Source organism: Phodopus roborovskii, unplaced genomic scaffold (genome assembly GCF_943737965.1).
Source record: "Phodopus roborovskii unplaced genomic scaffold, PHOROB, whole genome shotgun sequence".
Lineage (NCBI taxonomy): Eukaryota > Metazoa > Chordata > Mammalia > Rodentia > Cricetidae > Phodopus > Phodopus roborovskii.
Genome location: NW_026126436.1, coordinates 3,480,665 through 3,507,335, shown reverse-complemented (window position 1 = coordinate 3,507,335; position 26,671 = coordinate 3,480,665). Strand labels below are relative to the sequence as shown.

General features: G+C 42.6%; 1 protein-coding gene across 1 annotated transcript in view; it reads right to left on the bottom strand.

Moving 5' to 3' along the window:
* Window positions 1–10,235: 10,235 nt before the first annotated feature.
* Window positions 10,236–26,671, bottom strand: part of Gabrr2 (gamma-aminobutyric acid type A receptor subunit rho2) — a 32,738-nt gene continuing 16,302 nt past the window's right edge. Inside the window, exons 7-9 of the mRNA XM_051187469.1 lie at window positions 25,906–26,058; window positions 24,777–24,973; window positions 10,236–10,600 (exon numbers count right to left, since the gene is read on the bottom strand). Of these exons, the coding sequence (XP_051043426.1) occupies window positions 10,289–10,600; window positions 24,777–24,973; window positions 25,906–26,058 (662 nt within the window). The 3' untranslated portion in view covers window positions 10,236–10,288. The remainder of the gene's footprint in view (window positions 10,601–24,776; window positions 24,974–25,905; window positions 26,059–26,671) is intronic.

Genomic DNA, 26,671 nt, shown 5'->3' with positions numbered 1-26,671 from the left:
ACCAGGAAATTCAACCCGATCCTCTCCTGTCCGAGTCACGCCAGAAAAAGAGAGCCTTCCCTGGCCCCCTCCGACCTCCTTCCACAGGTCACTTCCGCCCATGGCTCCACCCCCCAATGGGTGTGGTCAGTGCCACAGAAGGACTATCTCACTACAATTCCCCTTTTAGTCTAAAGAAAAGATTTAGGCTTAATACAAAACTATATACAAAACAGTGAATAACAAGTGTGCTCCAAGAAAAGGAAAATCTAGAACAAAATGACCTACATATCTAGTCCTAGGGTGAGGGCATAATGGAGTTTACAATAGAGTTGTCCTAAGCTGGAAAACATAAGTCTAGTACCTAATATATCTAACTAGGAAGAGAGAATAATAGTTGTGATAGTTTAATCTTCAACCTCATCAAGACCTGAGAAGGAAATTAACAATACTAGAGTAGACAGGAAATGCGGATGGACAACTTCCAAAAGGTGCAGCAAGGACAGAAACAGCAAGCCACCTGAACAGTCACCCTAGGTCTCACAGGGACGTTGGTACACCCAGATTTGGCTAAGGCCAAGAGAACTTGACAGACCACAACAACAGCAGGGAAATAGAATGGCTGTCTTACCCTGACTTGGCAAGGTCAAGCAGTCTTCTATATTTGTCTCCTGCAAGCACATAGGACTGCATGTCCAAATCAGTGGTCAAGGTGGGGGCAATTCTATGCCCAACAGGCCATTAGCTGAGGCGAGATTGAACTCCAGCAGGAGCAACAACAGTGTCCAACATATTTTCGGGAAAGTGCACGGTGCTGTCAGGAGCAACAGTGTCTCATGTCAATGGAGTACTAATATTAAAACATTTAAATGCCATGTCCTGCATGTCTATGAAGTGATTGAAGATTAAGCATCTATATCTGACTAATCTCATAGGTACAGGAAATGTGAGTGAAGATAATCTGTAATACTCGGGAATTTAGCTAAAAAGACTGATTAAAACTTTCCTGAGTAAAGCAGGAACAAATACTTAATATAACTATTTACATATACCTACAGGAGATATAGTGCGTTATAACTTAATTGTAAAACTTTTGTCTGACTTTTGCACAGCCCTGGGTTCAGACACAGAATGCAGAATTAGCCACACTAGTTAGCAATAGAGGCCAGGAAGTAATGGCACACACCTTTAATCCCAGCAATCAGAAGACAGAGGCAGACAGATCTCTGTTAGTTCAAGGGCCACCCTGAGCTACATAAAATTGATCCAGACTAAAAGAGAAACAAAACTCACACAAAGGTGGTCCTAGCACTTGGGATCAGATGCCTTTAATCCCAGCACTAGGGAGGTAGAGACAGGAGTGATATGGCTGGGCAGAGAGAGGAGTATAAGGTAGCAGGAAACATGAGCTCAGAGCAGACTGAGCAGCAGTCGGCAGTCTGAAGCAGTCTGAGGAGCACTTAGTCTGAGGGTTCAGTAGAGGTAAGAACTAATAACTGACCACTCTGCTTCTCTGATCTTTCAACTTTTGACCCTGATACCTGACTCCGGGATTTTATTATTAAGACTAATTCGATTCATGCTACACCACAGTGCTGGAAGAAAGACAGGGACAAAGGGAAGAACAATGAAGGGGGAAAAAATATGACACACCCATCTCCAAGCTCCATGTATATATAATACAAGTTCATTACAGGGCAACAGAAAGGCAGCTTTGAAGGGGAGGAATGGGAAAGCCAAAGATGAAAGGACGAGAATTTTCTTTTGAGGGTAAGGAAATGTTCAAAACTTGGTTGTTGTTGCAGTTACGTGACTCAGAGTCTACAAGCCACTGCGCTGCACATTTTGACAGACAAATTGTATGCTGCTGGATCACATCAATACAACGATTTCAGAACTGCACTCTGGCCCAGCACCCAGTTTTCATTCACTCTCCCCTGTAATAACACATTCACAGTCTTATGCTAATGTTCCTACATGCAGTTATAGTTAATTCGTATTGTTGCAGCTTAGTAGAAGCAGCTAGACTTGTCCATCAATAGGAGAAATCACGGTTATTCACACAGTGGGACACTGTCTAGCAAAAACAATAAAAATTTCATGACTGCAGTGTTTACATGCAGGAACAGATCTGCCATGCTGAGAGGACAAAGCCTGGCATGAAAGACTACATGCCTTATGATTTTGTGCATCAGTTTAGAGATGAAAATAGGGACAACTGAGGACAATACTGAGTTAAGAGGGGCGGTGAGGGCTGATTGAGCCATGAGACATACAGAAGGAACAGATGAGAGCCACCTAAACACACACCTAGACTGTTCACGTTACTGCATGTTAAGCATACCTCAGTGTAGATATTTAATACTAGAGCATTGAAGGTAGCCTTCCCAGAAAGAGACATGATTGCACACTCCAACCATTTAGAGGCCTGTCTTCATAACAAGGTGTCTGAGAGGAGGGATGGAGCAAGGGAGATTGGATAGCTAGCACCCTGTCCCTTGGGCCTACACTCAGCAGGTACCATCAAAACATCTAGCTATGATCTGCACTTTCCTCCCCTCCTGCTTCCTCTTTTTTCTGGAAATTCCTGTTTTCACATAAATATGCACATGACAAGAGTAAAAAATTTGCAGAATTTGTTTTTCATCTGGATGTTATCAGTAGGAAGTGGGTTGTTGGTTGTTTTTACTCTTTGCTCTTTGGGGGGAGTTCACCACCCAGCTCCCAAATAAATCATACAGGAGATTTTTTTTTTCTTACTTATAAATGCCTGGCTGTAGCTTGGCTTATTTCTAGCCAGTTTTTCTAACTTTAATTTTTCCATCTACCTTTTGCTTCTGGGCTTTTACCTTTCTCTTACTTCTGTATATCTTACATTCACTCTTACTCCGTGGCCAGCTATGTGGCTGGCCTCTAGCACCCTCCTCTCCTTTTTCTTGCTCCTCCCAGATTTCTCCTCCTATTTATACTCTCTGCCTGCCGGCCACACCTAACCTTTCTCCTGCCTCACTCTTTATTAGACAAATCAGGTGCTTCAGACAGGCAAAGTAACACAACTTCACAGAGTTAAACAAATGCAACATAAAAGAATGCAACGCACCTTTGCATCATTAAAACAAATGTTCCACAGCATAAATAAACATAACACATCTTAAAATATTATTCTACAACAGTGGGTGGCAGCTTTCTGGAAACTTCCTTTGACTGGGTTTTCTTAGGAAGAATTTTCACATACTTCAAGATCAGACTTTTGTAATGGGTCTTTGTCTTTCCAGCCAACTCTCAAATAATGGCATGGAGACTTCTTGTTAATTATGAGAGCTTGGCTTTAGCTTAGGCTTGTCCCACTAGCTCTTATAACTTAAATTAACCAATTTAAGCTAATCTATGTTCTATTACATGGTTTTTACCTCTCTCCCATTCTGTGTGTTCAACTCCATGGAGTCTCCTCCGTGTCTTGATTACCTCCTTCTACTTCCTCTCTCTGCCTGGAAGTCCTGCCTATATCTGATGCCTCTGCTATCATAAAAAAAAATATGAAGGCAGACATTCAAGTAACCTTGTGTAAAGGGCCAAGTATTGGGCACATTCCCTGTCCTCAGTGCTGTAGTATGTGTTCTTCCCTTGTGTCCCCTGAGCTATGCTCAGCTCTGGAGGAACATGAATGAATCACCTGAGGGAACTTCTTGGAAAGCATTGATGAGCTCACTACAATGTGCACTGTATCTATGCAATTTTCATCAAAAGGACAGACCCATGCCACTTTAGGGAGCTGATCCCATTTTGCAGATGAGAAAATTGATACAGAGAGACTCCATAGCTTGTTTAATGCTGGTTAGTGTATAGAGAAAAGGGCTTCCTCACTTACTCTTTGTTAGTTATGGAGCTCAGGCTACTTCACAGCAGACAAATCACTTGAAGTTGGTGACACAGAGGACTTCACAATCCGGACATAGATTTCATTCCTCAGCCTTCTGCCCTTTGGAATGTCTGTGATAGCTCCCCGAAGTTAGAAGAAAAGCTGAGGCAGGGTCTACCCACCTCCTTGCTCAGTCATGTTTTGGGACAGCATGACAGTACAGAAGGCCCTCCATCTTGTATTGCTGCTGAGGCCATTCTGGATTTAACTAGAATCTGAGCACCTTGAGGGAGAATCCTGTGGAAATTACCCAGCTCTATTCTAGAACCTGAGGCTGTGATGCCCTGCTAACTTATCCTGGCTTCTGTTAAACTGCCTGCTCGTGCAAACCTCCCCTGCTGCTACGGAGCCAGACACCAGGAGATGCATTTGGCTCCTGAATACCGGAGCAAAGTCCCAGATAACTGAAATAAAGACTTTTAGTTGGCTATGAACTGTGTCTGAGTGGTCATCTCTGGTGGGCTCTCTGTTAATGTTTTTTTTTTTTAATCATGCAATTAGGGCTGGAGAGATAAGAACACTGGCTACTCTTCCAAAGGACCAGTACCCACATGACAGCTCACAACCGTCTGTAACACCCATCTCAGGGGACCTGGCACCCTCACACAGACATACATGCACATAAAGTAAAAATAAACCTTTAAAGAATGTTGCCTGATATCATTGAATTCCACCAGATGTATGTATTTTCTTTCAGCAACCTCTAGGATGTCTACGGGTGGAAAGTTTGCCATGTATAAGGTCCCGGGTAGGATACCTGGCAAACCACACATACACTCACCATGACTTTAACAGAAACACAAGAGTGGATACCTAAGGATGTGCACTATGTTCCAGAAAGTCCTCAACTGTTCCTAGCTCACCCCTCACTTCTCTAAAGGTAGAGTGGCCCTTGATTTAATGAATGTTACAAGAGGGTAACATTCACCACTATTTTTGCATTTGAGGAAAGTAAGTCTACCCAATGTGTGGGGGACAGAGGCTAGCACAAATGCTCCCAAGGCCTAGGTAGGGATCTGATGGCCCAGTTAAAAGTACTGTTCCTATACCACTGCCCTCCATCCCAGCACTATTTGTATTTATTTATTTATGTTGTTATATTTTTTTATAGTTTAGGGGAACCACCATTGAGAAGACAACTTGCATTCAAAACAAGTATGCCACTATGTCATTTTTTTTTTTAATTCTCCAAGAGTATAAGAATCAAAAACAGCCCTCCCATAAGTAGCATTACCCTCTGAACATGTTTGCTGTGCGGTCAAGGGGAGGGTCTTCACTAAGGACTGGAACTTGCACTGAGCTCCTGCCAACACCTTGCCCTCCGAGCAGCCATCACCCTTCTGGGTACGGCTGGCACCTTTCCCAGTGTGTACGGTTGTTGCTTCAACCTGTCTCTGCTCCCTTCAGAGTCCCCTCTCAGCTGTGACAATAGTCTTCTGTCGCCGATGCTCCTTTACACATGAACTCTTTGCTTAAACCTTCACAGCCCCTACTCAGTCTAGTAATCTTTTTGTTGCTGTCGGTGTTTTGTTTTGTTTTGGTTTGGTTTGGCTTGGTTTTGGTTTTATTCAAGACAGGGTTTCTCTGTGGCTGTCCCAGTACTCCATCTGTAGCCCAGGCTGGCCTATGTACTCACAGAGATGCCTCTGCCTTCCAGGTGCTGGGATTAAAGGCGTGAGCCATCACCGCTTGGCTTGTCTAGTAGTCCTAACTCTATCACCCTGTTCCAGGCCAGCACTTAAGGCTTTTTTATTTGACACCTCCATTTTCCTGTCACGGTCCCCTCCTCCCCCATCCTCCATGCAAAACAGTTATTTTGGGCTGTGATTTACACACAGCTGAACTTAGCATGAACTTTCCCTATTATTATGATTTTTTTTTTTCTTCAATGGTTCCCTTGCTTTTAGAATTCATGGTCTTCTTTCCACGGATGTTTATAGAAAAGTTAAGCCCAATAAACGTAATTTTGAAGGGTTCTATCTCCTACACATAAACAAACATGAGCTCTGACCATCTTCCACAGACAGGGCCCAGACAAGACTTGTGAAATTCCTTTCCTGGGTTTAGTCTGAGTAGAGGGACCCTTCCCACCAGCATTGTGAAACTAGAAGTTGTGCTCACAGACTACAGTCACCTCCCTCTGTCCTCCCGCCCACACCCAGCAGAAAAGAAAGCCCATTTGAAGTGGTGAGAATAGAGAGAGGCTCTGAGATGATTGTGGGGGGATTGTAGTGTGCCCTGCCTGTAAGTTCCCAGCCAGGCTTGTCGGCTTCCATTCTATGAGCCCTTTGGTGTTTTATTTGCACCATTTTTTGCCATTAACACCTAACCAGGATTGAAATACAAGTTTATATTCTTTTTTGTTTGTTTGGTTGGTTGGTTGGTTGATTGGTTGGTTTTTGAGACAGGATTTCTTTGTATTGCTTTGGAGCCTGTCCTGGAACTAGCTCTGTAGACCAGGCTGGCCTCGAACTCACAGAGAGCCACCTGCCTCTGCCTCCCAAGTGCTGGAATTAAAGGCATGCGCCACCAATGCCGGCTACAAGTTTATATTCTATTGGCAAATAAATTACCCAAAGTGTTTGCCCTACTCAGAACCCTTCTTGGTCCAAACTAGTTTTCAAATCTAATCTCTTTTGCATATTATAAAGGGCATCTATTTTCTGTTCTTCTGAACATATGTGCACTCTCCTTCTGCCATGTCATCTCTGCCCTGTAATAAAACCGTGCCTATCTATTGCTGAAAATTTACCATCTGGTTCAATCCCAGAGTCCAGCACTGCCCCACCCTTAAAAACCTGCAAATATCACTCTCTAAGTCCAGTGTTCTTTCCCTCCTTCCAGCCCACTCTCTGTAGTATACACTCTTCAGTGACTCTTCAGACACTTTTCCACTGACTTACCCCCATCTCATTTCCAACATAAACCTTTGAAGATAGTGCAGAACTCTTTGGTATCTGTTGAAATGTGCTCAACCATCCATTTTTTGAATAACAGCTATTTCTTTTATTATTCTAATATAAATTTTCGCAATTTAATATTAATCACTGGCATGCCACATACAATTAGCAGCATTATTTTCTTTCTTAATGGTACAAAAAATCAAAGTGCATATCATATCTGATTACATCTTAGATTCCATGAAATAAAGCACCAATCAAATGCCCCATAACCAAGTTCATTCCTCTGTCTTCTCAGTATTTCCTTGGCGACATCCTCTGTTCCCACCCCTGTTCCCGATTCACCTCCTTTCATTTTCTCAAGTAGAGTCATGAAACACAAGTGTGTTGCCATATCATAACCCCACACAATGTTATCACTTAGAACTCTAAACTTTGCTGTAAAAGTCATCCTGGTTACCAGTAAAAATATTCTTCATTTGTTCTATGAGCAGGCAGCTTGGTTGTGAGCCACAGTTTATGAGGACAATGTAGTCAGAAGAGAGCAATGTTAGGACTCAGTGACTTTTAACCAAGGCAAAACATCTACTCATCATATCCAGAGATTTAAAGGTTTCAAGACAAACCCAGAAGCCCTATGCCTGAAATATGGTTAGCGCCACTGAGAAGCAAGTGTCAATTTTATTTAACTTTAATTAATTAGAATTCAGATATGCTGGTGACACATGGCTACCATATCAGAGAGCATGTGAATGAAAGAACCACCACAACCAAAAGCCAAGGCCCTGATGTTGGAGGCCAGGTCCAGTGGGGTTCAGGTCCCCAAGAGGAGGTGAGGAGTCAGCAAAGGGAAGGAGGAGACTGACATGATCTGGGGGTGGATGGGGATGGCTGCCCTTTTATACATTTTCATCCTTGAACGCCTTCACAAAATGTCCCAAAGGAAAAGGCATAAGGGAATTCCCATAACACATAGTGAAAAATCATTAAAACTCAAAGCAAAAGGGGGCCAGGGAGTTGTTATCTACAAAGTCAAAATGCTAGAACTTTGCCAAGCAGCAATGGTAGCCATATGGTCCGTGCCACCCTAACCTGTACTCAGAGTTCCAGGAAGCAGCTATTTGGAGATTTCCGAAGCAGCTGACCCTGACCCCAGACACCCAGTGGTTACAAAAGGAGGCAGCAGACTGTGAAGTCTCAAAAACAGTTTGCCTAAGGAGCACATCAGCGTCCCCAATCTGCCCTTTACAAAGCTCTCTTCCCCCTTCCCTACCCTTAACAACAAAAACCCCAGCCTATGGCTTGTCATATGCGTTCTTCTGAGTGACTGGGTCCTATGACCTGATCATGGTGTGGCCAGAACAACTGATGTCACCTCTGGCCTTAAATCATGCTTTCCTAGCTGCAGGTAACATCAGTCATGTGGGCAATCAGCTCTGCCAAGCTCTCCTAAACCTTTGTACACCTTGATGAGTTGGCTGAGTTCCCCTGGACTTTTTACACATCATTGCTGGGGAAACAAACACTATCTGTATAGGTGCAAGAAGAGAGAACCCTTTCACGTTCTGCACCTGTCCTCCCAGCCCCTCCCCTGCACACCTCTTCCTTTGCTGATTCTCACTTTACCTTATAGTATAATACATCATAACCATGAAGATAATGGCTCTTCTGAGATCCATGAGTCCTTCTAGAGAATTCTTAAGTCTCGGGGTAGCCTTGAAAGCTTACTGAGCTTGCAAACACCTAAGGTAATGCATATCACAGTGGTACGTGGACCATTCTGGCTGAGACTACTCTATGAATCCCACTCTATCACACAGCCTCTGAACTGGTGGGCTAGAAGTTATAGCTGAAGTCAGGGTTGGTGGCTAGAGATGATTAATCTTTAGTATGGGCAAAGGACCATTGAAATGACTAACCAGAACCAGCTGACACAAGATGTACATAAGGGGATAGAGGATGCGAGGTGGGGATCGGTCCTGGAGAAGGACCAGAGATGTGAGAGCCAATCACATTGAGGGAGAGAGAGCATCAGGCAGCTGCAGCAGGCCCCTCCCTGGCTGGGAATTCACAGAGGTTCTGGTATTCATGTGCACTGGTCCTCAGCACTTCTTGTCCTGGAGTTGTGTGCGATGGAGAAGACTCTGCAAGCCCAGAACTTACCTAATCTCAAGCAAGGTTTTGCCCTACTTCTGGGATCACTTTTCTGCTCTTGACTAGCTATCCAGGCCCTTACAGGAAGCTGGAGGGGACAGTGAGAAAGAGGGCAAAGCCCTGTCCTTCAGTAAGCAGGGAACTGAAGGGGGGTGTCCCTTTTGACTCCTCAAAAACAACCTTCTGACCCCAGATGCTCTAACTTAAAGAACTTCTTGACAAAATGATATCCTTTGTGCCATCCAAAATTCTGGTAGAGATTGCCTTAAATTTTCTAGCAATCTCCTACAATGATTTAGCTAGTGTCAGCTAAATGGTCAGATTACCTTCTTAGCGCTCAATCAGCAGCAGTAGAAGAAAGAGCCACTTGTAAAAGCAAGGGGAAAGTCACTCTAGGGTGTGGGACCCTTCTGGTTGGAGAAGGTGGGATCTCTAGGGTGGGGACACAAGGATAATGATAATGATGATGATTAGGATGATGTTTTGCTGAGGGAGAAAGGGAGGAACCTGAAACAGGAAATGGAGGTATCTGATTATATTTCCACTGCAGATGCAGGTCCCCTTCTCTCCAGTATCACACTGTGGTTCATTCCATAAGGATGCCTCAGGGAGAAGCACTGAGCTGGCTCAAGAACCTAGGAAGGCTTTTCTAGATAGACCTAGAGTAAAAACAGCAGGAAACTGCATGAGTCTGTGGGTGAGTGAGGTAGAGGGGGAACCAGAAGCAGAAGTACACTCTGTATGTAAAGGATGTAGCTTAGAGAAGCTCAACCGAGAAGACTAATCATTCATTTCCACAGTTAATGAATGATTGAATGACTAGGGGAATGAGTAATTTCTCTAGCATTTATAAAATCATGTCATTCACCACTTTTGTTTAGGCCAAATCATGTCCTGTCCCTCCGTTCTAAGAGTTTTTTTTTTTTCCTTCCAATGTAGGCACGTACTCCAACTGTATAAGATCACAGATTTTCACACCCAGTTTCTTACCCAGAGTGCCTCCTTAGTTTGTCTTTCATTTTCTTTCTTCCCATACTGATTGTCTCAGAACATCTGGGAGGCATTTGAGTCTTTTATTAAGTAGGTGTGAGGGGAGTTCTTATGAACAAGTTCACATACAGCAAAAGACAGCTCTGTTGGGAGAGGTGGGAAGTGAGATGTGGAACATAGCATGAACTAGGAAAAGGCCCATGTAGATGGGGCGAGGGCAGCTGGAGGTGACTGGACTCCTCCAAGGCAGGAGAAGCTGCTTGACTTGGTGAAGGACGTGTGGTCATTAGGTCCATGTGTCCACCAAAGTTTGTCCACACCTTTCCTAGACACAGCCTTGGAATTCCTAGGAAAATACTGACCAATAAATTATGTTGAAAAATATATAGAAGGCTGGAAATATCAGCCTGGAGTATTTGTCAATGGCATGGGTGTTCTGGAAGATGTAGAGCCCCATTTGGCCTTTGAGAAGGCCTTTCTTTCTGGAGGATGTCAATTCGGTATTGAGGGCCAGATGGACCACTATTTTGTCTTGCCTTTCTTCTTCTGGCAGAATATGGCTTCTTGGGTAGCCAGCCAGGCTGTTGGCCTCAGATTCACTGTAGCTTCCATCCAGCATCATGGTCCTTGAATGAAGCATTCCACACATGCATGGAAACTGCAGGCAGCAAAGAAAAGGGCTCAGTTAGATCTTGACAATGAGAATAGAAGCTAGCCTGGTTACAGAATGACCACCCATTGCTTCTCTGTGATCCAGGGAGACAGAAGGACGTCCTAGGAAAGCACTGAGTAGAATAATTCTCTATATTGGTTGCACGTTAGAATCTCCAGTACCACTTGCATACCTGTTCTATGCTGGTTTAAAACTTGAAATGGTCCTGCTATTGTGTAGCAGTTTCCTGGCAATTGAAACTTTCCATAGTTCAGGGAGGCTCATTAGACAGTGTGGTGGTTTGAAAGAAAATGGCCTCTGAAGGGAGTAACACTATTAGGAGGTGTGGCTTTGTTGGAGTAGGTGTGGCCTCTTTGGCAGAAGTGTATCACTGTGGGGATGGGCTTTGAGGTCTTCTATGCTCAAGCTATGATCAGTGTGGCCCATAGTTGCTTCTGCTGCCTGCAGATCAAGATGTAGAACTCTTAGCTCCTTCTCGACAGCACTGTGTCTGCCTGCATGCCACCATGCCACCTCCATGACAATAATGAATTAAACCTCTGAACTGTAAGCTAGCCTCAATAAAATGTTTTCCTTTATAAGAGTTGCCTTGACCATGGTGTCTTTTTGCAGCAATAGAAAGCCTAAGCAAGACAAACAGAAAGTAAACAATTCAAAATGGCTTCAGGAAGTTCCTGAAATTGACCAGATTCATCAGGTCCCCTTCCTCTCCAAGAGTGTATGAGCACTGGAGACAGCTGACAAGCCAAGCTGCAAAGAAGACTCTGAGACAAGCTCAGCCACAGGCAAGAAGCAGAGACCTAAGGAAGTGCCTGGAAAAAACAAAACCAACCCAGCTCCCTGCAAGAGGCTCAGACTAACTGGGCCACCTGGAAAGGGCACTCTCCAACCTGCTGAGCTGCCTGCAGGCTGTGTAGTGTGCTCCAGGCTCCCAAACTTTTGTGTGCTATCATCCTTGGGTAGGCTTTAGTGATGCCAGTATCTCTGAGTCATTTTTGCTCCTGTGTGTAACCCCTTATCCATATTCCTGTAAGTAATCCCAATAAATCAGCTCACCAAGTTGGACTTGCAGTATCCGTATTTTGGTCTGTTGTGGTCTACCTATCTGAGGTGAGCAGGTGTGTGTGTGTGTGTGTGTGTGTGTGTGTGTGTGTGTGTGTGCGCGCACACGCGCGCGCTTTGCATCTGCCCAGGAAATGTCTGTTATACAACAGCTGTGCAGCCAGAACTGAGAACCACTGATCCAGCCCAATTAATTTCAGAGGTGAGGATAAAGATTCAAGTGCTGCACAGTTCTCCTGAAGCCGGTAGCATGAGATTCAGGGCTTTGTTTTATTCATTTTGTTTGACAGGATCTCACTGAAACTTGCCTAAAACTCTCCAGTTTCCTCTTTCTCACTCATGAGTGCTTAAACCAGGAGCTGAAATCTATACGTTCTGTATCTAGTGCTGGGATCTGCCTTTATTTTCATGAATAAAGAGAAGCTGGGAAAGTCACTCAGAATTACAGCGCTTACCTGGCATGTGCAAGGCCCTTAGTTCTGTCCCCAACATGAAAAAATCCTTAAAACAGGGTGCCCTTACTGCAAAGCTGCATTTAAGTAAGAGTTAAGGGTCATACGTGGACATAGAAGCACATGCATGTAATCCCAGCATTCCAGACACTGAGGCAGAAAGATCATAAGTCTGAGCCAGCTTGGACTACTTGTGAGAGACCGTGTCTCTTAACAAATATAAAAACAGCAAAAGAGTTCAAGTTTATGGTGCCTACACAGCATTGTAAGATAACTAATTAATTTGTATGTGGTGGGTACAAGCTCGTGAATGCACATGCAGAGTTCAGATGAGGACACTGAGTATCTTCCTGTGTTATTCTCTACCCCATTTGTTCATTCATTCATTCGTTTTGATGCAAGGCTCACTATGTAATATTGGCTGGCCTAGAACTCACTGTATGGATCAGACTGGCCTACAACCCACAGAGATCCACCTACCTCTGCCTCCCGGGTGCTGAGTTTAAAGGTGTGGGCTATCACAGCCAGCTCTTTATCAACATCATTATTATTATAATTATATATTATTACATACTATAATTACATAGCAGTAATATGTATTTTTGTGTCTGCGTGTATGTTCATGTGAGCAGGTGCCCATGGAGGCCAGGGGGTTGGCTCCTCTGGAGCTGGAGTTAGATAACATGGGCACTGAACTCCAGTCATCTACAAGAGCAGTACACATTCTTAACTTCAGAGCCAGCTCTCCAACCCTCGCTTTAGTTTTTGAAGCAGGGTCTCTCACTGAACCTGAAGTTCACCATTTCAGCTGGGCTGATGGCCAGCAAGCTACTCGATCCTCCTGCCTTCTTCCTGTAGTGCTGGAGTTGCAGGCATGTGTGGTCCTTTTCCTGTCACAAGCCCTTATCTACGAGCTACCTCCATAACCCTAGATAGCTCAACTGCACCAACCAAAGCTGGAAAAGCTCAGTTCATTTGCAGGGCAGGTGGTGGGAAGACAAACACCTCTCCTGCTGTTCTACCCAGAAAACACTGCTGATTGTTAAACTGGTCCCAGTGTGGTAGTTGAGCAAAATTAGGTGAAGGCTTGGCTAGCTTTTAAAACTGAAAAGTGAAAGATTATCAAACAAAAGTATTTAAATAGGGTCTGAGTATTTAAGAGCCCTTGTTGCTTTTGCAGAGAACCCATATTCAATTCCCAGCACCCACATGGTGGCTCACGATAGTAGATAGGTCCATAATTCCAATTCCGGGGCATCTAATACCTTTTCTGACCTCCTCAGGTACCAGGCATACACGTGGTGTATAGACATACATACAAGTGAAACACTCCAACATATAAAGCAAAATAAGTAAATCTGAAAAAGAAAAACCATGTAAAAAGTATTTAAGTCATACTGGAGTGGTAGCTTAGTGATTAAGAGCAACCTCATGCATCTGGAGACAGTGTGCGAACACTTGAAAGGGGTAAATCAGATATGATGCTGAAAGCCTGTCTCCATAAGGGAACATGTTCCTTTCCTAAAACTTAAATGCCCTTCTTAGTAAGGGGTCAATGGTTATCTGGGTGAATACAGATATGGCATTTTTTTTCTTTTCTTTTCTTTTTTTAACCTATACCTTTTAAGTGACTGCCATGTGGACTGATATAATTGTCAACCTTGTGTTGGTGGTGATGACACAGGAAAAAACGGAGAAATAAGTTGATGCTAGAACTAAACTTGCTTAGAAAATAATAAGTTATATAAAGTAGAATTTGGCTAAAGGAACATGCCTGGTTATCTTATCAGAAAGCATGATTCTGCCAGACAGACAGGGCGACCCTGACTAACAGCTGCCTGGGAATACAACCCTGATCTGTCCAGGGAAAACTACGACAACATATTACATTGTAAATACTTCCATTTGTCCAAACAACCAAGCCTTGGAATTTCTGTCTTTATGAAATATGGTTAATTGTTCAGTCCATAACTGGACCTGGGGCTTAAAAGGGCTCTGCAGGTGACATCACATATATAATAACCCAAACCTAGATAAGCCCCAGATGATTTCTATATAAAGGTGGTTCCCTTTAGGCACTAGCCAAAACTGGACACACATGGTTATTAGGGAGCTTTTCCTGAATGCTGAATATGAAGTGAGTTCTCACTGGGCACTTATTTCTCAGCTACAATAAGCCAGAGAAAGAGAGAGGTGTTGCCAGGGAACAGAACTCAGGGCTTTGTACTGTGATTAATACAGCATTCCTGTAAGGAGTAAGGTTTTTTCCTGCTCGCCACTAGTCTTGTCCTGCCACCGCGCCAGCACCAATTAACACACAGAGATTCTGTATTTGATATAAAGCTATTGGCCAGGTACTAGTTTCTTATCGGCTAGCTCTGTCTTAAGTATTAACCCATTTCTGTTAATCTATGTATTTCCACGTGCTTTCATCTTACTGGAGAGCCTGCTGGCGTCCTGCTCTCTCCAGACTCTCCATCTTGACCCTCCTTACTACTTCCTCTTTCCTACTCATCTCCTAGTCCCGCCTATCTAGCTTTCCTATTGGCCAACAGTGCTTTATTCATTAACCAGTATGAGAAACATATTTACAGAATGACATCTCCCATCACATAACTATATGAAACATCTTATTGCATTGCATGTTACAATACACCATACTGATAAAATGCAGTATTGGAAGTACAGCATTTTTGAGGAATTCAAAGGGTAAATATTGTTGGTACCCATAAAGATGGCTGCATTCCATCTTGGCACAAGGACAGAGAATTCAAAACTGTCCTCAGCAAGTCATGAAACCTAAAGGTCAAAGGTGTGGCTACAGGAGGGTGTTTGTTTAGCTGTCTTGTTCTAAATAACAACAGACCTGAATCTGAGGTGTGGCTACTCCTGACCTTCAAGGCTAGGGAACAAGAAATTGAATCTAAGGTGCAGTTACTGAACCCTTAAAATAAATGAGGAAGAAAAGTCTGTTTGTTTTGTATACATGATACCGTGTCTCCCTTTTTGGTTAAAGTATATGAGTGGTGAAAAATAAACTTGTGGCATTTCAGTATTGACTGATCTGCCCTCCTGACCTTTATTCTGTCTCTCTGTCTTTTCTTTATTGTCTATAGCTAGCCTTTCCCTCATCCACACTCCCCCACTCAGGTACGAATTTGGGGCCACTCGGCTGGTTCTGATTGTAGCCCCACAGACAGCTTCCAACAAAATACTTAGCCTTAACTCATACTTGGCTAATATTTACAGAGCATCAATCATTAGGGGAGCTTTCGGAAGCCTGGGGGGGGGGGGTGTAGCTCATTGGCTAATTACTTACCTAGCACAGGTAAGGCCCTATACAAAAAATAATAAACAAATTAATAAATAAAGGAACTTCTTATTTCAGAACACAACTTCTACCTCTTCTGTTCATAGATAAGGAAGCCTCTAACTTGGGTGTGTTAACTAATAATATATATTGTGTGTCTAGAATGCTTCGTTTCAAAACAGCTTTCCTATGCATGACCTCATGTGACCTTTACAGTGACTCTAGGAGGAAGGGGAACAGGGGTTCTACAACCCATGAGGAAACTGAGGCAGAATTCAGAGGGTAGGGGTGGACCTAAACTCAACTTTTCCTGTTCTTATTCTTTATCCAAACACTTTAAGCTTTGTTGTGGCAAAAAGCTACAACATATTCTCAAAAAAGATCAGCCTCTTCGAAGGAAGAGGAAGGCTACTTCTGAAGGGACCAGGCAAGTGTTAAAGACTGCTAGAAATCACTACTGATGGTAATGATGTGTTCTTCCTCCTTCTGTGTCCATTTTTCCTGTAAATAAGAAAGGGTAGGGAACGGGAGTTTAATCCATAGTTGACATCAACTGGACTTCCTGTTGATACCTGGCTGCCTTAAGCAAAAGCATCACCAGTCTGATGGCCAGACGGTACCCTTATGCCTGCACCAGCTATAATGAGTACTCTATATGGCTGTCATAAGGAAACAACATGGTGCCTGCAGCTGCTTGTGCTGGCTCCTGAAGTGCAGCCAACACCTGGACTATTTCAAAGTTTGTATCTTTTCTCTATCACGAGTCTTGGTGATATCTTGGTGACCTTGAAACCATTTCCACTAGGTCAGGGGGGCAGTTCTTCCCCTAATGACCTAGCAGAGTGACCTCTGTGATTAGTGCAGAGGGACAGTGCCATGACTAGTACAAATACAAGCCTTCATTTGCATTCACGGTTTGCTGTGATTGCATGAACACCCCTTCTCCGGCTGTATAAGCTATATAAGCAGGCTGCTCAGCTCAATTTGGTGAGATAACTGGGAGATGCCTTTCCGTGTTGCCGGCACTGGTGTTGCAACAGTGTGCACCCCCAGCTTCTCAAGCGGTCTTTTATTTTAAGATTGATTTATTTATCATGTATACAGTGTTCTGCCTGCATTTCTGCCTGCACACCAGAAGAGGGCACCAGATCTCACTACAGATGACTGTGAGCCACCATGTGGTTGCCGGGAATTGAACTTAGGACCTCTCACAGAGCACTGAGCCATCTCTCCAGATCCATTTTTTTATTTTTTTTTTTTATTTTTTATTTATTTATTTATTTTTTTGAGTAGTCTTATGAAAATGGAAGTAGCAGAGACAGGGAACAAAGGCGGTGGCCGATGAGGGCAGCAACAGCAGAGTAGCCAACACGTGGGGCTGCAGAGGCAGCTGGCTGACAGCTGGAGGAGCCACAAGGCTGGCATAATGCAGGGGGCACACAGCAGCAAAGACAAAGCGGCAGCAGCCAGACCTAAATAGTGACCTAAGAAGCGCGCAAGGCAGGGCACGGCTGGAGAGGGCAGGAGCAAGGGCGCAGAGAAAGTAGAGAGGACAGAGTGGAAACTGGTGCAGGGTCGATGGCTGTAAAGAGAAGAGGGATTGCTGAAGATTTCCTGACAGCTGCCAGTCCATTAGGGCCAGGGATCTCAGATCCCACACCCAGGAGCTGTGCCAGTGGCTGCTTGTCAAAAGCTAAGGGATCCTGACTCCCTAGGCCTCTGTGAGAGCTATTAACAGTTTTCGATCTTACTCCCTGGGGACTCTGGCTCAAGCTTGGTGCAGACCCAGCGTAGCTCTTTCCCATTCTTTGTGTCAACCACCAATCCCAGTGGCCATACTGGGTTGGAACTCAAGTGGTGTCTCTCACTGTCTTTCCTGTCCTCTGTTATACTCTCTCCAGGCTGGCTTCTTACCCTGTAGTAAGCTGCTCACAGCAGGCTGTCCTCCACCCCAACCCCATTTGATAGGGCCTCCATCTGTTGGTGCAGACCCAGGGTTCCCCTCGCCCTTCCATCCCTGTCTGGAGAGAAGCGCTTTTTGTCCCTATTGCAGCTTGCTTGCTGGAGCCCCTCCTTCCACACCTGCAGGCCCTGGGGACTATCTCCTGGTGGGGACCAGACCCCCCCACACACACACACACAGCTTTTCCCACAGCCCTTTGCAGTTTTTCCTCCTAGCCCATTTCCATTCCTTTCTGCTGCCCACCAACCTGAAAAGGCTGTCTCTACCAGGGACCCCATAGCTACCACACTTGCCTAGGATTCAGAGATGGCAACAGCAACCAAAGAAGAAAGCACCCAACAAAGACAAGACCAGATATCAACACCGAGAATCACTCCAAACACCTTAACTCCATACACCTAGATTCTAGCACAAACACACACATGAATAGGCAAGAGAATATGCCACCACTAAAACTCAGTAACTATTAGAGTAGCCCTGAGAAATGCAATATAGGGAAAGCATATGACAAGGTCTTGAAAACAGCAATTATAAATATGTTCAGGGACCTTAAAAAGAATATATAAACCAACAATTGAGTGAAATAATGACAGCAATTCAAGAAAATAGGATTTAACAAAGAAATAGACTTATTAAAGGAAAACAAAACTGGAAATAAAAGTTCTAGATTTCAAACACTCAGAGGTAAGCATCACCAACATATTACAAGAAATGGAAGCGAGAATCTTAGTTGTTGGAGACAAGGCAGAAGAAATGGATAGTTCAGTCAAAGTAAATGTTAAGTCTAAAAATACCCAAACACAAAACATTTAGAAAATCAAGGACACCATGAAAAGAAAAAGAAAATCAACCTTGTGAACAATAGGGATGAAGGAAAGAGAAGAAGCTCAGGTCAAATGTCCAGAAACTATTGTTAAACAAAAATCATGAAAGAAAAAATGTCTCCCAAGTTAAAAATGGAGGTGCCTATCAAGCTACAAAAAGCATTCAGAATACCAAATAGTCAGGACCAGAAAGAAACTCCCCTCTGCACATACTATTTTTTAAAAAAAACTAAATATACAGAATAAATAAAGGTTATTACAAGCTCTGAGGCAAAAAGATGAAGTAACATATAAAAGTAGACCCATTAGAACAGTATGTGACTTCTTAATGAAGACTGAAAACCAGAAGGACTTGGACAGATGTTCTACAAACCCTGAGAGACCACAGATGCCAGCCCAGACTACTGTTCCCAGCAAAACTATCAATCACTATAAACAGAAAAAGAAAAGCACTCCATGATAAAACCAAATTTAAGCTATTTCTGTCTACCAATCCTGCTCTACAGACACACTAGGAGAAAAACAAAATCTGTCTAAAGACGTTAACTGCATCCAGGAACACACAAGAAATAAATAATCCCAGAACAATAAATTAAAGAGGGGCACATCGTAATAGCAACAACAACAAAAATAACAGGAATCAATAAGCATTACTTACTGATTATTTTCAATACTAATGCTCTGAATTCCCCCAAACAGGGCCCACATGGCTGCTGCATCCAAGAAACACCCCTCGCCATGAAGGATCAACATCACCTCAGGTGAAAAGAATGGAAAAGTAATTCTGAGCAAATGGATCCAAGAAGTAGGCATGTGTATCCATTTTAATGTCTAATAAAATAGACTTCAAGTCAAAACTAATCAGAAGATATGGGAAAGGATACTACATTCTCATCAAAGGAAAATTCCACCAAAAGGATGTTTCCATTTTAAACACCAAACACAAGGGCACCGGAGTTCATAAAAGAAACAAACACTACAGCTTAAATCACATATTGGCACAATCTCACCAATAAACATTAGGACAAAGCATAAATAGAAAAATGCTGATTTTAAATAATGTCACAAGTCAAAGGGAGCTAACATCTTCAGAGCATTTCACCCAAACTCAAAAGAAAAATTTTCTCAGCCGCTCATGAAACTTCCTTCAGATTGATGACACAAATCAAGTCTCAACAGATACAAGAAACTTAAAATAGAACCCTGCATCCTATCTGATCACCATGATTAAAGCTGGCTATCAACAACAACAGAAAGTATGCAAACATGGAAACTGAACAACTCACTGATGAGTGACAGTTGGGTCAAGAATAAATCAAAAAAGAAAATTAAAAACTTCTTAGAATTGAATGAAAATGAATACACAGCATACCCAAATTTATGGGGCACAATAAAGGGAGTTCTAAGGGACAGATTCAAAGCACTAAGTGCCTACTTAAATAATGGAAGAGATCTCATATTTGTAACTTAACAGCACATCTGAAAGCTTTAGAACAATCAGAAATGCCACTCAAAAGGAGGAGACTGAAAGAAATAATCAAACCAAGGGATGAAAACAGTAAAAAATGAAACAAATAACACAAGGAATTAATGAAACAAAAGGTTGATACTTTGAAAAAAAATCAATAATGTCTGATCTCAGAGGCTAAGCAGGGTCTAACCTGGTTAGTACTTGGATGGGAGAAAATCAATAAGACTGAAAAACACCTATCTCAATTAATTAAAAGGCAGAGGGAGAAGCTCCGAATTAATAAAATTAGAGATGAAAAGGACATTATAACAGATACTGAGGAAATCCAGAGAATGATGACATACTTTAAAACTCTGTACCAAACTAGAAACCCTAAAAGAAATGGATTAGTTTCTTGATATATAAAACCTACAGAAGTTAAATCAAGACCAATTAAGCAACTTAAACAGATCCATATCCCTAGTTAGATAGAAGTAGGAAATAAAAGTGTCTCAACCAAAAGAATCCCAGGACCAGATGGATTCAGTGCATACATAATTCTACAAGATTTTCAAAGAAAAACTAATGTTAATACTTATCAAATTATTTTTCAAAGTAGAAATTGAATGAACACTTACTAATTCTTTTTATGAAGTCACTATTACCCTGACACCAAAACCACACAAAGACCCAGTCAAAAAATTTATACTAATATCCCTTATGAACATAGATGCAAAAGTTCTCAATAAATATTTTCAGATTGAATCTAAGAACACATCAAAAAGATTATCCACCATAACCAAGTAGGCTTCATCCCAGAGATATAGGGATGGTTCAATATATGTAAATCAATAAATGTAATCCATTACATATACAGACAGAAAGACAAAAACTATATGATCATTAAAAAAACAAAAACATTTAAACAAACAAACAAAAAGCCTTTGGCAAAATCCAACATCCCTTCATGATTAAAGTCCTAGGGAGATTACCGACAATGGTCATCCCTCAACATAATAAAGGCAATTTACAGCAAACTCACAGCTAGCGTCAACCTAAACAGAAACTCAAAACAATTCCACTAAAATCAAGAACAAGATAAGGTTGTCCATTCTCTCCATATGTATTCAATATAATAGTTGTAGTCTTAGCTAGAACAATAAGACAACTGAAGTTGCCAGGCAGTTATGTCGCACGCCTTTAATCCCAGCCCTTGAGAGGCAGGGGCAGGTGGAATATCTGTGAGTTTGAGGCCAGCCTGGTCTACAGAGTGAATTCCAGGACAGTCAAGTTTACACAGAGAAACCTTGTCTCAAAAAACAAAATGAGAAAAAAAAAAAAAAAAAAAAAAAAAAAAAAAAAGACCTGAAGTTGGTCAAGGGGATACAGATAGGAAAGGAAGAAGCCAAAGGTGGAAAGATCTCCCATACTCATGCACACTCATGAATTAGTAGGATTAAATTAGTGAAATAGCTCTCCTATGAAAAGCAATTACAGATTCCACACAAACCCCATCAAAATTCCAACACAGTTCTTCATAGATATTGGGAAAAAGAAAACAATTTCCAGCTTAATATAAACAATAAAAGAACTGCTGGAGGTATCACCATCCCAGATTTCAATACTTTCGATACCTAATTTTTAACAAAGAAGTCAAAAGTACATACTGGAGAAAAGATAGCATTTTTAACAAATGATGCTGGCCAAACTTCATGGCCATATGTAGAAAAATGCAACCCATACCTATCACCCTGTACAAAACTCAAGTCCAAATGGATCAAGTTCTTAACATAAGACCTGATGATTTGAATGTGACAGAAGAGAAAGTGGGAACAGACCTGAACTCACTGGCATGGGAAAGGACTTCTGAACAGGACACCAACACAACAGGCAGTAAAAACAGCTAATAAATAGGATCATGTAAAACTGAAAAGCTCTGTGTGGTGAAGGACACTGTCTTTTGGACAGAGTAGTAGGTTATGAAAAGAGCTTTGCCAATTATACATCTGATAGAAGGTTAATATCTAAAATATATATAAAAAAAAACTAAAAAAAAAGACCATCAAGAAAACAACACAGTTTTTAAAAGGTGAAACACTTAAAGAAATGTTGGACATACTTAGCCATCAGAGAAATGCAAATTAAAAGTACTTTGAGATTTCATCTTACCTCAGTCATATTGGATAAGATCAATTAAACAAATCATAAGAGCTGAAAGGATATCTTCAGTGGTTGAGAGCACTGGCTGTTTTTCTAGAGGACCAGGGTTCGATTCCCAACACCCACATGGCAGCTCACAACTGACTGTGCCTCTAGTTCTAGGGGATCCAACACAGGTACAGACATACATTCAGACAAAACATCAATGTACATAAAATAAAAAGAAATTGAAGTAAATAGACAAATAAACTGACAGTTCTTGCTGGTGAGGATGTGGGGAATGGTGAACAGGTTATTCACTGCTAATGGGAGTGCAAGTTTAAACAGCCACTATGGAAATCAGTGTGGTGGTTCCAGGAAGCTGGAAACAGCTCTACCTCAAGATACAGCCATACCACTCTTGGACATATATCCAAAAGATTCCACACCCTACTACAGAGATTAGCTGATCATCCATACCCATTGCTGCCAGAAATTGGAAATAGCCTAGATGTTCAACTAATAGATAGATAACGAAAATGTGGTACATTTACACAATGGACTATTATTCAGTTGTTAAAAAAATGAAGTTATGAAATATGTAGGTAAATGGATGGAGCTAGAAAAATTCATTTTGACTGAGGTAACCCAGACTCAAAAAGACAAATATTGCATGCTTTCTCTTATACGAGGATGTTAGCTTTTAAGCCTCCAATATACATGCAACCAAATAACCGTAGGGTTTAGGTAACTTGGTAAGAGACTAGTGGGGAGGAGAAGGTCTCCCAAGGAAAGGAAAATAGAACATATTTTTATGAGAGACAAAGAGGAAAATTGGAATAGAATTAAATAGGGAATGGGATAGGAAAAAAAGAGAAAATAAGGGAATGTAGGAATGAACAACTAATACTAATTGTCATTTGAAAAATCATGTGGAAACCTATTACTGTAGAAGTTCCCTAAAATAATACACATATAAAAGGAGTGTAAATGGAGTCACCAAATAATGATGGAAACAATGTTCCAACTAGACATCTTAGGCCACCAAATAAAACCAGTACCAAGAATGAGTTACATCTTTTATAGTCATTGTCCACAGGGGCCCCATGAAAACCCCAAATATCACAGGCTATTGGTTACTCTCCACAACCAGATGGTAAGGCCCTATTGCTAAAGACAACACATATATCTCATTGGATGTGGAGGAATCTGGTTGATGCCCAACTAGAAGTTTCACCCTTACTGACTAGCATTCATGGTACTAGAAGGTATTGTGCATCTATGAGAGAACAAAGATAGCTATCAACCTAGCTACAAATGCTGTGACCCACAAGAGTGACCCACCTACAAGATACGTTGGTGCGATAATGGCACAATAGTTACAGAAGTCCTCAACAACTTTCTGACTGGGTGGATTACTTGACACTGCTAAAGTGACTAAGAACCTGAAACTAGATTTGCCATGAGCCTGGGTTAAAACCAAATACTATTATCCTGTTAAAGAACATAACAATAAAATGAGTCCTAAGGACAGTCTTCTGTATCCATAGAGCAGTGCCTCATTCCGCCATCATCAGAGAACCTTTTTCTTGTAGTAGGTGGTAATTAACACAGAGACCCACAACAATGTACAGATCGAGAGAACACTAAGCCCTAAATAGGATGTCTTCGTCAAACCTCTCCCCTCAGGGCTCAGGGATCTATGTGGAAGAGAGAAGGAGAAAAGGTTGTAAGAGCCAGAGGTGATGGATGACTCTAAACAAACCATGTCTTCCAGACAGAAAAGGACAAACACACACATGAACTCACAGAGACTATGGCAGGATGCACATGGCTTGCACAGTTCTAGCTAGACGGGGGACCAGCACTGAAAGGGGAAGAGGACAGGGGTTCCTATCCCTAACTAAGAAGCTATTTGTAATTGATACCCATTGGCAAAGAAAAATTAATTTTCACCAACGGAATCTCACTGGATTTATTAGCCTCTTATGACTAGCAGTTGATGGCCTACATAAAATGAATGCAATGGTAGTTTTGTAGACTTCTTGTTTCATTTTTCTTTGTCTGGGCATTTTTTTTTTCTTTTGTCTTATTTGTCTTTTGTTTGTATATTATGGTTTCAATTTTTTGGGGGGAGTGAGGGTGTATTTGTAGTGGGATATTCACTTTGTCTCCTTCTGTGGCACTGACCACGCCCATTGGGGGTGGAGCCATGGGCGGAAGTGACCTGTGGAAGGAGGTCGGAGGGGGCCAGAAAAGGCTCTCTCTTTCTGGTGTGACTCGGACAGGAGAGGATCGGGTTGAATTTCCTGGTGTTCATCTGTCTAGGTTGTAAGTTATTTCTCCCTGAATAAACATCTGTTCGGCCTATTTGTTTATCCTGATCCTTATTTACCGCAATATGTATTTCTTGTTTTTATTTGTTTTTTATTTTAACTGTTGTTTGTCTGTCTGTCTGAGACGGGGTTTCTATGTGTAGCCCTGGCTGTCCTGCAACTTGCTTTGTAGACCTGCCTGTGTTTGCATCCCAAATGCTGTGATTAAAGGTGTGTGTCACCACTGCCTGGCTTTGTTTTTAAAAGGGGAGGGGGGAATTAAGTTGGGTTAATAGGGCGGTGGGGGGGATGGGGAAGGGCAATCCATGATCAAGCTATATTGCATGGAAAAGAAACAGTTGCAGATCTATGAGTTGGAGTCCTAGACGGTGGCACCTGCTGCTTGCTGCTGGCACTTGTTGCTGTCAAATGTTGAGGGATGCAAAAGCTACCACAGACCAGCACTTAAAGAGCTTCTTGCCTACCCTCAATTTCTGTCTGAGCAGGGCAAGAAGAAAACTGTTCACACTTTGGCATTAATGTCTTCCTTTCCACAGGCATTGGCCCCTTCCTACCCATCCAAAGAACTCCTTCTCATCCAAACACTAGCACAGCTTACAGGAGAAAAGGGATGACGTCTCCTTACCTTCTCTCGGAACTTCCGTTCCTTCTGCTCCTGCACTGTGGTCAGGTAGTTGACAGCTGCGTACTCCAGCACTGAGAGGAACACGAACACGAAGCTGACCCAGAGGTAGATGTCCACTGCCCGGATGTAGGACACTCGGGGCATGGAGGCATTCACACCGGTGATAATGGTGGACATGGTCAGCACCGTCATGATGCCTGTAAAACAATCATAGTTCAGCTACTGACCTACCCCAGAGCCCTGCCCACTTCTCACAGTCACATTTAACTTTCTCTGTCTCCTAAATCAAGTGAGAGATACCCCAGACATATTTCCACCCAATAGAGGTGTGAGGCTCTACTCCCTAAACAATCAAGCCTTCCCTGACTTGCCCATTCCAGAATGTCCCCCAATGTGCCTGTTTTCAGTCACCTTGGGAGTCTGAGTTTCTGTGACATGTCTGACAAGGTCATGCCTCATAAGGGGTCACTTACGATGTGGAATTAAAAACAATGACTCATAAGATCTCCCATTTATCAGGGTCCATCCTGACTTTATTCAGATTGTAACACTAGATTGTAAATTTTCACTCTGGAATCCAGGGCCTGGGAAAGGCCAGAATGGCAGCTCTGAAGAAACACAGCCCTTACCCCAGGAACCACAGGTCAGCACCTGCCTCCAGCCTTGGGCTGTACAAGCCAGCAAGGTTTTAGAGTTTACAGAACAATTTGTCAATCATTTGTTTACTTTTTAGTACTGCACTCCCACACTGCCTTGTTCATATTCCAGATTGCCTCCACCTTTGGACTGATACAGACTGAGGGGTGCAATGTTAGTTGTCCCAGATTTTCATGACGTGGTACCTCAGGCTTCATGTGGATAACGTAGGCAAGAGGCAGAAAAGTCCTCCTTTGACTCACAAGCCTACCAGTTAAGAATTCTAAAGACTTACTTTACTTTTTTTTTTTTTTTAAGGTTGCTACGTAGCCCAAGTTGGCATAAACTTACAGTCCTCCAGCCTCAGTCTGAGTGCTGGGATTAGATGATTGAGCCACCACACCCAGCCCACGACTTTTAATTCTCCATTACCTAGTGATCAGCTGAAAGAAAAACCAAAAGCATCCTACCACACCTTATCAAATACTTTTACCCAGTGAAACTCTGGCAGGCACAGCTCTGTGGTCGATCCAGAAGGACACCCAGGACAGCATGACCATGAGGGTGGCAGGGAAGTAGGTTTGGAGCAAGAAGAAGAAGATATGACGATGCAAAGTGAAGTTGATGTATAGACGGTTGTACCAGCCTGGGGACACAGGGAGAAGGAATGAGGTCCCAGGCAGAGCTTCCCCCAGAGCCCTCTTCCCAGGTCCCTCATCAACCACAGAAAGTAAGTTCAGTGGGCTTGATACAATGCCTTCCCTCCTAACATGTGAGCCCCTCTGCTATGACCACCTTGTCCATATCTAGTACCCTTTCCTATGGAATCTGAGCTAACTTTCCCCATCAATTTGGGGAAAAGGTAGGAGGAAACATACAGATTTTACTTGGTAGTTTGTTGTTTATCACTTGCAAACTATGACCATAGCTCCTTAAGAAGGTAGACTGGTTCCTTCTTGTTGAGGCCAGTATTGCTGAGTCAGGAGCTGGAAGAGTTGGGCTCCCACGCTGGCCCTCTTAATGGCTGAGTTGGCTAGCACTCACTCCATCACACCAGCATAGAAATAGGGGGTTCACATTACTCAGAAGCCTGGTGTCACTTCTATTCCTGACACTCCATCAGTCTCCTGGGACCCTTTACCTTTCGGTGGAAACCCGATGCTGTGGTGCTGACTCACTGTGCACTCCGAGAATCCCTGATTAATAGTTGTAAAAAGAGCTTGAGAGTGTGAGGTCTTGGTGACCTATAACCACTGTGA